The sequence below is a fragment of the Schistocerca nitens genome, chromosome 7 (genome assembly GCF_023898315.1).
Source record: "Schistocerca nitens isolate TAMUIC-IGC-003100 chromosome 7, iqSchNite1.1, whole genome shotgun sequence".
NCBI lineage: Eukaryota > Metazoa > Arthropoda > Insecta > Orthoptera > Acrididae > Schistocerca > Schistocerca nitens.
Window position 1 is genome coordinate 633046911 of NC_064620.1, and position 12157 is coordinate 633059067.

Sequence of the window (12157 nt, forward strand, 5' to 3'; positions counted from 1 at the left end):
CAGGTTGTTGGTGTAATGGCTCAGGGATTCAGGACTGGAGCAGATTTGTTTGCCACGAAGACCTAGGCTGTAGGGAAGGGACGGTTTGATATGGAGTGGGTCGTAGCTGTCATAATGGAAGTACTGTTTCTTGTTGGTGGGTTTGATGTGGACGGACATGTGAAGCCGGCCATTGGACAGGTGGAGGTCAACGTCAAGGAAAGTGGCATGGGATTTGGAGTAGGACCAGGTGAATCTGATGGAACCAAAGGAGTTGAGGTTGGAGAGGAAATTCTGGAGTTCTTCTTCACTGTGAGTCCAGATCATGAAGATGTCATCAATAAATCTGTACCAAACTTTGGGTTGGCAGGCCTGGGTAACCAAGAAGGCGTCCTCTAAGCGACCCATGAATAGGTTGGCGTACGAAGGGGCCATCCTGGTACCCATGGCTGTTCGCTTTAATTGTTGGTATGTCTGGCCTTGAAAAGTGAAGAAGTTGTGGGTCAGGATGAAGCTGGCTAAGGTAATGAGGAAAGAGGTTTTAGGTAGGGTGGCAGGTGATCGGCGTGAAAGGAAGTGCTCCATCGCAGCGAGGCCCTGGACGTGTGGAATATTTGTGTGTAAGGAAGTGGCATCAATGGTTACAAGGATGGTTTCCGGGGGTAACAGACTGGGTTGGGATTCCAGGCGTTTGAGAAAGTGGTTGGTGTCTTTGATGAAGGATGGGAGACTGCATGTAATGGGTTGAAGATGTTGATCTACGTAGGCAGAGATACGTTCTGTGGGGGCTTGGTAGCCAGCTACCCGGCCGTCCCATTGTAGCCAGCTACAGTTGCTTCATCAGGAAAGAGGGAAGGAGAGGGAAAGACGAAAGGATGTGGATTTAAGGGAGAGGGTAAGGAGTCATTCCAATCCCGGAAGCGGAAAGACTTACCTTAGGGGGAAAAAAGGACAGATATACAATAGCGCGCGCGCGCGCACACACACACACACACACACACACACACACACACACACACACACACACACATATCCATCTTCAGAAATTTTTATATAAATTTGGAATCATCTTACTCTTCCATAATTTGTGTTATGTCCCCGTTTCTTCTCCTTCCTCATTCTAACAAACAACCTTGTCATCACCAATTCTGCAGCTGTTCCTGCCATTGTCAAAATTTGTTCGCCGATTAACTTCACTAACCCTGTCAGAATCACAGGTTTAATTATCCCATGATTATTCTCCAGTTAGGCATTGTTACATGTTCGTACAACACATTTTCTGCGTTACTTCCAGAATTTCTGTCAAAATTTTATTTTCTTGGATACACAGAGAGGATAAAACGTAATCTTTCTCACCTGTTAGTCGTTTATTTCCATTCTGGTAGTCTGAATCTATGGATTTCACTAGTAATTATAACAATGCTGATCATTCGCAAACCCCATCAACCACATAATCAGACAGTGATTGGCATTCATCCGTTCAGCTTTACTCCACTCGGCACGTATAGCCCGTCCTTTTTTTCTGCAGAAAGTTTATTTTTAGATGCAACGAGGATTCACCTGACAGAGACATCACGTACACTATGCACATAGTCTTCCTAAGGCCTTTGACACATTTTGCTGTTGGCAGATGCTTGCACGAGCACTGTGTGTCGTCGTTGTATAAGGCGCATTTTCTTTGCAATTTAAGTTTTTTTCGTTTTTTTCTCTCATTTATGTTTTATTGTTGAAGTATTATTCTGCAGTAGCGGGATACAGTAATATCCTTTGTTAGAGTATCGGTTCTTACCATTCAAAATTACAAAAATTTAACAGAAAACTGAAAGAATGAAAAATTCCTGGAAGTCTAAAAAATTCCCGGTTGTCCCGAGTCATATACAACCTGTTACTTCAATTTCACGCAAATTTCACTGACCAATACATTTCTATTCATGTGAGTTACATTCCCTCCTGCAGCAGAGAAAAGTAGGCAACCAGCAAAAACATGCTTTCGGAGTATAGAGGATGTGAATATTTTCTTATTTGGACTTCTTTATGCTGAAAGAGGAGGAGGAAGAGAAGACAGTGACAATGGACAGAGATGGAAAATTATTAAATACTGGAAGAGCAAAGGAGACAATGGCAGTGTGAGAGAAAAAGAGGGACAGGATGGCAATGGAACGTAGTTGACAGTGACAAGAACAGTGCTAGGGAAAGATCAAAGGAGACAGTGCCGGGTAGGGGAAAGGGAAAGAAAGAGAAAGAGAAAGTGGAGGTGGGTGAGAGCCAATCAAAATGAGACACAGTATAATATGCTACAATGAGTAAGAGAGAGATAGTAACAGTGAGATGAGACAGAAGCATTTTGAAGGTAGAAATGAGATACCAGCAGTAAGGGAGAGCAAGAGCAAGTCACTGACAGTGAGATGAGGCTGTAAAAGTAGGACAGAATGAAGGGGACTATGGATGTGACACAGGAGACAATGACAGAGAGAAACAAAGAGATAATGACATCGAGTTTGGCTGAACGAGTGAGAAAGGACAACTGGGATTGGAAGGGTACGAGCAATTTACAGTGATGGACTAGTTAGAGTGAGAGGGTTACAATTCGAAGAGCTTGCAGGAGTTTGAGGTAAGTTGCACATTAAAAAAGTGGGAATACATTTGTGTGCCAAATTTTTGGGAAAATACATAAAGGCACTGAGGAAGGTAGAATGAGGCAGCTGGTACCCCACTTTTCAGTCAGTCCTTTAAATAAACCGTAACATATTCACATTTTTGTACCCTGGTAGGAGCATTTTTCCACTGGTTACATTATACTTTCAGAACTGATTATTTCTGTTGATACATTCTCTCTTTAGATTTGAACGGATGAAGTTTTCAATGGAGTATAGTCTTACAGGTACTCACTGGACTTGTGCAGGCTCCACCACCTCACCACGATCTCTTATCCGTGGAGCAGCTGGCCTGGCACTCATAGGCCTGGCGCTTCCCAGACGAGCTGTCTTTGGTCTGATTACATTCACTTTTGGCGCCACAACACTTCCTTCTCCATTGTAAACATTGTTGTTGGTAATGTTATTGCTGCTGCTGTAACGAGAACAAACATAATATCTGAAAATCATAGTAACCATTCCAAAACACAAAATAGTTGTTAGAGAGTAACTGCAAAACAAGAAAAAAGGTGCCTAATAATGTGTCCTGTTCACCAATATCCAGCTTAGGCCAGTGTGCCTTTGCTACTGATATGGGAGATCACTGACCTGCTGTTTGTAGCATTATAGTGTGTTACTATAACGAAACCTGATGATTGGGAATGTGTGCAATTATTTATTTTCTGCAGGTAAAAAACAAAATATTGTAGAGATACACCATAAAATTTGTGCAGTTTATGGAGAGAATGTTATGAGTGGTAAATTCTGTTAAGTACCACATTAAATATACGGTCCACTCACCTAATCTTCAGCATTCATCTGTAGCACCACATTTCGAAAGCTTCTATTCTCTTCTTTTCTAAACTGTTTATCGTCCACGTTTCAATTCCACACACGGCTATACTCCACAAACACTTTCGGAAAAGACTTCCTGACATCTAAATCTATACTCGATATTAACAAATTTCTCTTCTTCGGAAATGCTTTTCTTGTCATTACTAGTCTATATTTTATATCCTCTGTGCTTCGACCATCACCAGTTACTTTGCTGCCCAAATAGCAAAACTCATCTACTACTTTTAGTGTCTCATTTCCTAATCTAATACCATCAGCATCATCTGATTTGATTCGACTACCTTTCAGCACCTGATTTCTTTGGAATTGGAACTATTACATTCTTTTTTTGGTCTGAGGCTAATTTGCCTGTCTCATACATATTGTATACCAGATGGAAGACTTCTGGCTCAGCTCGCTCTCCCAAGCCTATCAGTAGTTCTGGCAGAATGTCTTCTATTCCTGGGGCCTTGTTTTGATTTAGGCCTTTCACTGTTCTATCAGGTTCTTCTCCCACTATCATATCTCCCATCTCACATTCGTCTATGTCTTCTTCCAGTTCTATAATATTGCCTCCAAATTCATCTCCCTTGTATAGATGCTCTACATACTCCTTCCACATTTCAGCTTCCCATTCTTTGCTTAGAACTGGTTTTTTATTTGAGCTCTTGATATTTGTATAGCTGCTTCTCTTTTTTGACAAGGCCTCTTTAATTTTACTGAATGCAGTATCTGTCTTTCTTATAGGGATATATTCTTCTAAATCCTTACATGTGTCCTCCAGGCATTCCTGCTCAACCATTTTGCACTTCCTATCAATCTCATTTTTAGACATTTGTATTCCATTTCACATGATTCATTTGCTGCATTTTTAGATTCTCATTTCATTAGTTAAGTTCGGTATCACTAGTTTTATCCAAGAATTTCCACTATGACATGTCTTTTTACCTATTTGATCCTCCGCTGTCTTCACTTTCTCATCTCCCAATGCTACCCATTCATCTTCTATTATATCCCTTTCCAATGTCTACTCAATGATTTACTGAATGTTCTACTCTGAAACTCTCCACAACCTCTGATTCTTTCACATTATCCAGGTCCTATCTCCTTAAATTCCTACCTTTTTGCGATTCATTTAGTTTTAATCTACAGTTCACCACCCATAAATTGTGGTCATAGTTCACATCAGCCACAGGAAACATTATAAAGTTTAAAATCTGGCTCCCAAGTCTTTGCTTTACCATAATACAATCAGTCTGAAACCTTCTGGTGTCTACAGGTCTCTTCCACGAGTACAGCCTTCTTTCATGATTCTTAAACCAAGTGGTAGTGATGATTAAATTACACTCTGTGAATAATTCTACCAGGCAGCTTTCTCTTTCATTCCTTTCAGAGGTCTGTATTCATATACTATTTTTCCTGCTCTTCATTTTCCTACTTCCTAATTCCAGTCACCCATCACTGTTAAAATTTCATCTCTCTTAACTAACTGAATAATTTCTTCCATCTCATCATATATTTCTTCACTCTCTTCATCACCTGTGGGGCTAGTTGGCATATAAACCTGGACTACGGTGGTGGGTGTGGGCTTCATGTCTATCTTGGTTATGATATGCATTCACTACGCTGTTCATGGCAGGTTACTGACTTCCTACTATCTTATTCATTATTAAATCCACTTCTGCATTACCCTATTTAATTTTATATGTATAATGCTCATTCATTTGGTCAGAAGTCCTGCTCCTCCTGCCACGAAACTTCACTAATTCCCACTATATCTAACTTCAAACGATCCCTTTCCCCTTTTTAAATTTTCTAACCTAAATGCTCAATTAAGGGATCTAACAGCCCATGCTCTGATCCATATAATGCCAGTTCAGTTTTGTTTCTTTTGATGATGACATCCTCCTAAGTAGTTCCTGGCCAGACATCCAAATGGGGGACCATTTTACATGTGAAATATTTTACCCAAAAGGATGCCAAAGTATTTAACCATACAGTAGGTCTGCATGCACTTGAGAAAATTATGGCTGTAGTTTCCCCTTGCTTTCAGTCGTTCACAGTACCACACCATTTTGGTTGATGCTACAAGGCCACATCAGTCAATCATCCAGACCACTGCCCTGCATCAACTCAGAAGGCTGCTGCCTCTCTTCAGGAACCACACATTTGTCTGGCCTCTCAAAAGATACCCCTCCATTGTGTTTGCACCTATGGTAGGGCTACCTGTATTGCTGAGGCAAGCAAGCCTCCCCACCAATGGCAAGATCCACGATTTCAAAGAGAAAACAGAAAGTGTTACTTGCTTGTGATAATAATATAGTATGTATGATATTCCTCATAACTGTTGGTTGTGTTTCTGACTCACCATGTTCTGTTCTGTACCTCAGGAGCTGGGAATGGGCTCTGGATGTTAAGAGTAATTGAAAGATTGGCTATCACAAGCTTTGTGCTCAGTAGGTGCACAAAATTCTTTGAGGTGACCTTAGAACGCACAGAATTGGTTTGACTCTCATATTCTTACAACAACAAGTAGTGAAAGATGACTATTTTCTTAGTCACAATGAACTGCTGATGACACATGGATTCTGTAAGTGAACGCTGTGAGAATGTCAAAGTCTCAAACCAGTTCATCACAGAAATCTGGAAAATGCCACCCGATGTTTTCTCCAAAGAAAGATATGATCATTGCCTTTCAGCACAAGAAAGACATACTGTTAAATCAGATTACTGTATGAAGATTTTCAAGATCTTGTCAAATCATGGTTAACGTTGCTGGCACTTCTACAATGAAGGTACACAGAAGTTTGTCACACTTTGACAAATCAGTCCACAGAGGTCCTTTATATCTCTTGCAAGTAACCTCGTAATGTAAAATATACCTGTAGATGGTTATACGCAGCGGAAACCAGTCACTGTGATCAATATTTTACACTGTGTCATTAACTGTTTTTAAATAAGGAATGTACGGTTGTAGCTTGAGTATTTAATCAATAAAATTTCATTAAATGGGTCAGTATTTTATTAATAGTCAGCCAGAAGTTACTTTCCAAGCAGCTATTGCACTCTCCATGTGATTTTAAATCAATATAGATTCATCATATCTTTCTATACAATGTATTATGTTTATGAGTCTGTTATAATGGCAAGATTGCAAGCACTTCTAAAAGAAAACAGAAAATGCTACTCACTTGTAATAATAATACACTACCTTGTGATATTCTTCATATCTGTTGCCTTTGTTTCTGGATTCACCATGTTCTGTTCTGTCCCTTGGGAGCTGGGAACAGGCTCTGGATGTTCATTTTCTTCTTTCATTTTGTCATCATCCACAGTCAATTTATCACTTTCACTTATCTGATTTACTAGTGTCTGTCCTGTTTAGCAATAACAATCACAAATTACCAATATGAAAATAGTTTATATTTTCGCACCAACTCAAAGCTCTTTTGTAAATTTCTGTTGGCTCAGTTAGGTACAAGAATATAAAACAAAGTTGTGTGTTTCCAGATTACACCAAATACTTAATTAGCACTGAACCACTGATAGGAAAACACATTTGTGTTTTATCATTCAAGACTGACACATCTGAATATGCAACAGGGACGGCCTCTCAGGTAGTGCCACTGTCCCATGGCACCACTTGTATAAAAAAGAAAGAGAAATCTTTGGAAGGAGGGCGGCGTGAATTGGGGACCATTATCGGAGACCAATGTGTGTGGCAGATCCTTCATGGCGAGAACCTGGGCCAGGGCCGTGAGTGTAGCCTCCATGGTGGTGGATGCCATTCGGACAACTTATGGGTATTTGGAGTAGGCATCAATGATGAGTAACCACATGGATCCAAAAAACGGGCCCGCAAAATCGATATGGATGTGATCCCAGGGCCGGCAATGCACAGGCCAGGGTGCGAATGACTGAGGGGGACTCGCCTGGTGACACACACAGACAGCGCACCCATGGACCAGGCGCTCAATATCACCGTTGATGCCGGGCCAATACACATGCCAGCAAGCCAAAACTTTCATACGGGACATACCCCAGTGCCCGCGGTGTAACAAACTGAGCACACGAAGCTGCAATGCCAGAGGGATGACCACCCGATGGGAATCTGACTCCATAGTCAACAGAAGGACATCATTGACCACGGAGAGCCTGTGGGACAGGTGGCGCCAAGGGCTGAAACTGGACTGCATCCGACGAGTGATGTAGGATGGCCACCCATGGACCATGTAGTTGAGAACCTGCCGCCAGCAATGTGAGCAGCCATAAGAGGCAGACTGTCCAGCGCATCCCGGCGGGCATAATCAATGTGAAAGCAGAGGACCTCCTGTTGGTCAAAGACAGAATCGGGGCCTGCTGGGAAATGTGACAAAGCATCCGCGTTAGCATGGTGGGCGGTAGGCTTATACTGGATGGTGTAAGCGTAATTATGTAAAAACAATGCCCAGCGCTGGAGACATTGAGCCGCCCGTTCCAGAAGGTGAGAGTGAGGTCCAAAAAGTGTAACCAAGTTATGGTCCGTCAGGAGGGTGAACTTTGCACCAAAGAGATAGGTGTGAAACTTTTGGAAAGCGAACAAGATCGCCAGAGCCTCCTTTTCAATCTGTGAGTAGTCCCATTGTGCTGGGGTCAACGTCTTAGAGGCATAAGCAAAGGGGTGTTCAGAGCCGTCGGCATCCCAGTGCATAAGAATGACCCCAACGCCATACGCTGATGCATCAGCTGCCACAACGAATGGGCGGTCTGGAGAAAAGGGAGTAACACAAGGGATGGATTTCAGCATCGCCTTTAAATGGAGAAAAGCCTGGTCACAGGCAGGGGTCCACTCAAAAGGTACCCCTTTGCGACGCAAGTGATTGAGGGGTGAGCAATGGAGGCAGAACTTTAAGTAATAAGTAACCTTGCCCAAAAACACCTGGAGTTCAGATAAGTCTTTGGGACGAGGAAGGGCTTCAATGGCCACGACATTACAACCCGAAGGGCGAATGCCATCTTTGCTAAGCCAGTGATCTAAGTATTCCACTTCCAGTTGAAAAAAACAACACTTGTCCAGCCAACAGCGTAAACCAGCAGACTGCATTGCGTGAAATAAAGCGCTGAGGTTTTGCAAATGTTCCTGGCCTGAACGCCCGGTGACCAAGATGTCATCCAGATAATTCACACAGGCAGGGATAGGCTGTGTAAGCTGCTCCAGGAATCGTTGGAAAATGGCCGCCGCCGAAGAGACACCAAAGGGAAGGCGCTTATACTTATACAATCTGAAAGGCGTGTTGACAACCATGATGTTCTGAGATTCGGAATCCAAGGGCAATTAGTGGTATGCCTCAGCCAGGTCGATCTTGAAAAAATACTCACATACTCCCCCCACCTCCCCCCCAAGGGGAGGGGGGGCAAAAAGGCAAGCTTGGCAAAAAGGTCTTCCTGTCAGGGAATGGGGTAAGTGTCAACGAGGGACTGAGCATTGACTGTAGTGCCAAAGTACCCACACAGCCGAAGGGACCCATTGGGTTTCCGTACGACCACCAGTGGTGTCGCCCATGCACTGTGACAGGCTCCAGCATGCCAGCGGCCTGGAGCCGATCGAGTTCCTGCTCGACCGCGGGCCGCAAGGCCACCGGAAGGGGCCGGGCCCGGAAAAAGCGAGGTTGTGCATCCGGCCGTAGGGTGATGTGCGTCTGAAAGCTGGAAGCACATCCGAGATCCAGTTAAAACAATGACACAAAAGCGGAGCACAGATCGTCCAAGTCCTAAAAGGGAACAGCCGTGGAAATGACCTTAACTTCATCGGAAATTGAAAAGCCAAACAGTTGAAACACATCCAGGCCAAATATATTCGAAGCCAACGGATGGTTGATGACAAAGAGGGTAAGGAGCCAGTGAACGCGCTTGTACGTCGCCTAGACGACAAACTGCCCACAATGGCGAATGGAACTGTCTCCGTAGGCGACCAAACAGCAAGAGGGAGGCGACAACGCAGGAGAGAGGAGAGCCCAGCCAGGAATATGTCGCCATATTAATCGAGAAGATGGTGGCCCCAGTGTCGACCTGAAAACTGACATCCTCAGTGAAAATGCGGAGCGTGAGGTAAGGCTTCTGCGCTGACGGGTCTTCCTGTGGGACAACCGATTGCAGAGCACGGACTGTATCTCGAGGCCCAGGAGGGGCAGGACTGGAGCGAGTCGAGCGACTACGACTAACTGATCGGATGTGGCCCTCCTTGTTACACAGCGTGCACATTTTCCAGCGGTGGGGCAGCACCCCGCGAATGTGCAGTAAAGCACTGTGGGCAAGACGGAAGTGGGCCACGCGACCGGCGACGAGGGGCGATCGAAGGTGCCGATGCCATAGAGACGTCGGACGAGGAGGAGTCCCGATTGTGCTGGCCTCTGTCGGCCGGGCTACGTCGACGTCACAAGGGCGGAACCCACCGTGACATCGCGATCGCCACCACCTGCAGTCGCGCCATAAGACGCTCGTTAGTCGCTTGAGCAATTTTGAAGGAGTGGGCAATGCGGAGAATCTCTTTCGAGGAGGGTTTGTCAAGTTTCAACGCTGCAGTACGGACCTCAGTATTGGGAGCCTGCTGAACCACCACATCCCGGATCAGGGAGTCTGCATACAAAGCCTTACACTGCCGATTGGTGCAAGTAAAATCACATCAACGGCTGAGACCCTACAAGTCCGTGACCCAGGAACGATACGCTTGACCAAGCTGTTTACGGTAATGGTGGAACTGCAGCCGAGAGGCGACCACACGGTAGCGTTGGGAATAATAGTTTGTCAGCAAAAGGCAGATCTCCTGGAAAGAGAGAGCCACATGATCGGACAACGGTGCCAACTTGTGGAGAAGAAACAACGTGTGCGGGGAGGCCCAAGACAAAAACAACGACTGCTGCAAGGAGTCGTCCGTGACTTGAAAAGCCGTGAAATGTTGTTTCAGCCAATGTAAGTAGGTTTCCCAACCCTCGTTAGTGTCATTAAAGGGTGGAAATGACAGCGGACGTGGGAAAGCATTGGACACCCGAGGACTCTGAAGGTGTTGTGGTAACGTGTCCGGGGCATAGACTTTGTCCGTTAGCAACTGCAGCGACTTTTGTAATATGTATAACTGGAGCTGCTGCTGCTGCTGCTGCTGCATGAGCTGCTGCTGTTGCTCTAACAGACAGACCAACTTCGCCTCCATACCAACAACGACCACTGTTTACCTCGTCGCCAAAATGCTGTAACGGCAACCGGAACAGTCGCAGGGTTGTAGTGACAGAAACGCGGCAGAAGCCGCGGAGCGGCCCGTGAACATCAACACGACAGGAGAGGATGGACACGACCAACTGAGGACCTTACGAAACAACAAGAACAGACAACAGAGTCACGAACCAAACAAGACAACCAAGTCCACTCGTAAACAAAACACGGAAGTCAATACACTGTCTAATGCGAAGCCATATGTCCTGAGACACACAAGAGGTTAGACTGGCAGGCTAAGCGACAGGCAGGCGCTTAAGTACTCCATCGGGAATGCCGCAATTGGCCGCTACAACAACACGTTCCACTGTGGCGCCCTCACTGTAAATTCGGGCCAGGAGGCACACACCACCACAGCTTACAGAGACCTCTGTGGGTCTCCGACGTCCACGACGTCTGGCGGGGATTCGAATTCCGCAGCGTGCAGTACCAGATTGTAGTTATTGTGAGGTCAGGTAACTGATTGTCTATTGCTGTCTGCACAGTGTTATCTGTAAGGGAAAATTCAGTTGACTGTGAAGATAGCAAACACGAACATAGTAAATGAGTTATTAAAAACGACATTTAGCAACAGGACTCTCAGATGAAAAACACTAGGTAGGCCACTCCGAATCTGAATCAGTAGCAGCAAACGAAAAACAGATGCCATGAGTTCAGTCCAGAAATTAAGCAAAAGAAGAACTGGACTTGTGGTTGTGAAGAAAGCAATGCTGCTTTTGTTTTCCTCGTGTGTTATTTCGGGGAGACGTTGACTGACCTAAGTCCGGAATAACTGATATTAGGCATCAATGGCCTAAAATAAAAGTACATGAAATGTCAAAGCAACATATGAATCGTGAGCTTAGTCTTTCATTTCTAAGCAAAATCAACATTCAGCAGAAATTAGATTCACAAAATAGACATACAACTGACAGCCACAACAAAAGTGTAGAAAAGAATAGGCATATACTGAATTTAATTTTAACTGTATTTGGTTCTGTGGTGCCTTGAACTGGCTCTCGGGGGCCATGATGAATCTGATGCCTCTTAAAATAAGGGGGGTTTTTCATGAGCTAATTCAGTGCATGTCGGAAGTGTACCATGATGAAGTTTGTAAAGAAATAAAACATGCTCATTATGTTGCAATAATCGCGGATGAAAGCACACATGCGTGTTGTGAATTTCAATTGGTTATTGTACTGGATTACACTGTTGAGGGAAAACCTGTTGAAAGATTTTGGAACTTTGTTAATCCAGAAAGTCAGAATGCTCATACTATAGCTGAGAGTATTCTGAAAGAAATTGAACCATTAATTGGCGATGACTGAGCAAAACTAACAGCTCAGGGTTATGATGGAGCAAATATTTGTTGTTGTTGTTGTGGTCTTCAGTCCTGAGACTGGTTTGATGCAGCTCTCCATGCTACTCTATCCTGTGCAGGCTTCTTCATCTCCCAGTGCGTATTCATCTCTTGATCTCCCTCTACA

General features: G+C 44.3%; 1 protein-coding gene across 1 annotated transcript in view; it reads right to left on the reverse strand.

The window, feature by feature from the left end:
* The window catches only part of LOC126194656 (TRAF3-interacting protein 1), a 260931-nt gene that overhangs the window by 67466 nt on the left and 181308 nt on the right, over positions 1–12157 (reverse strand). Inside the window, exons 8-9 of the mRNA XM_049932847.1 lie at positions 6658–6823; positions 2869–3048 (exon numbers count right to left, since the gene is read on the reverse strand). Coding sequence (XP_049788804.1) covers positions 2869–3048; positions 6658–6823 — 346 coding nt within the window. The remainder of the gene's footprint in view (positions 1–2868; positions 3049–6657; positions 6824–12157) is intronic.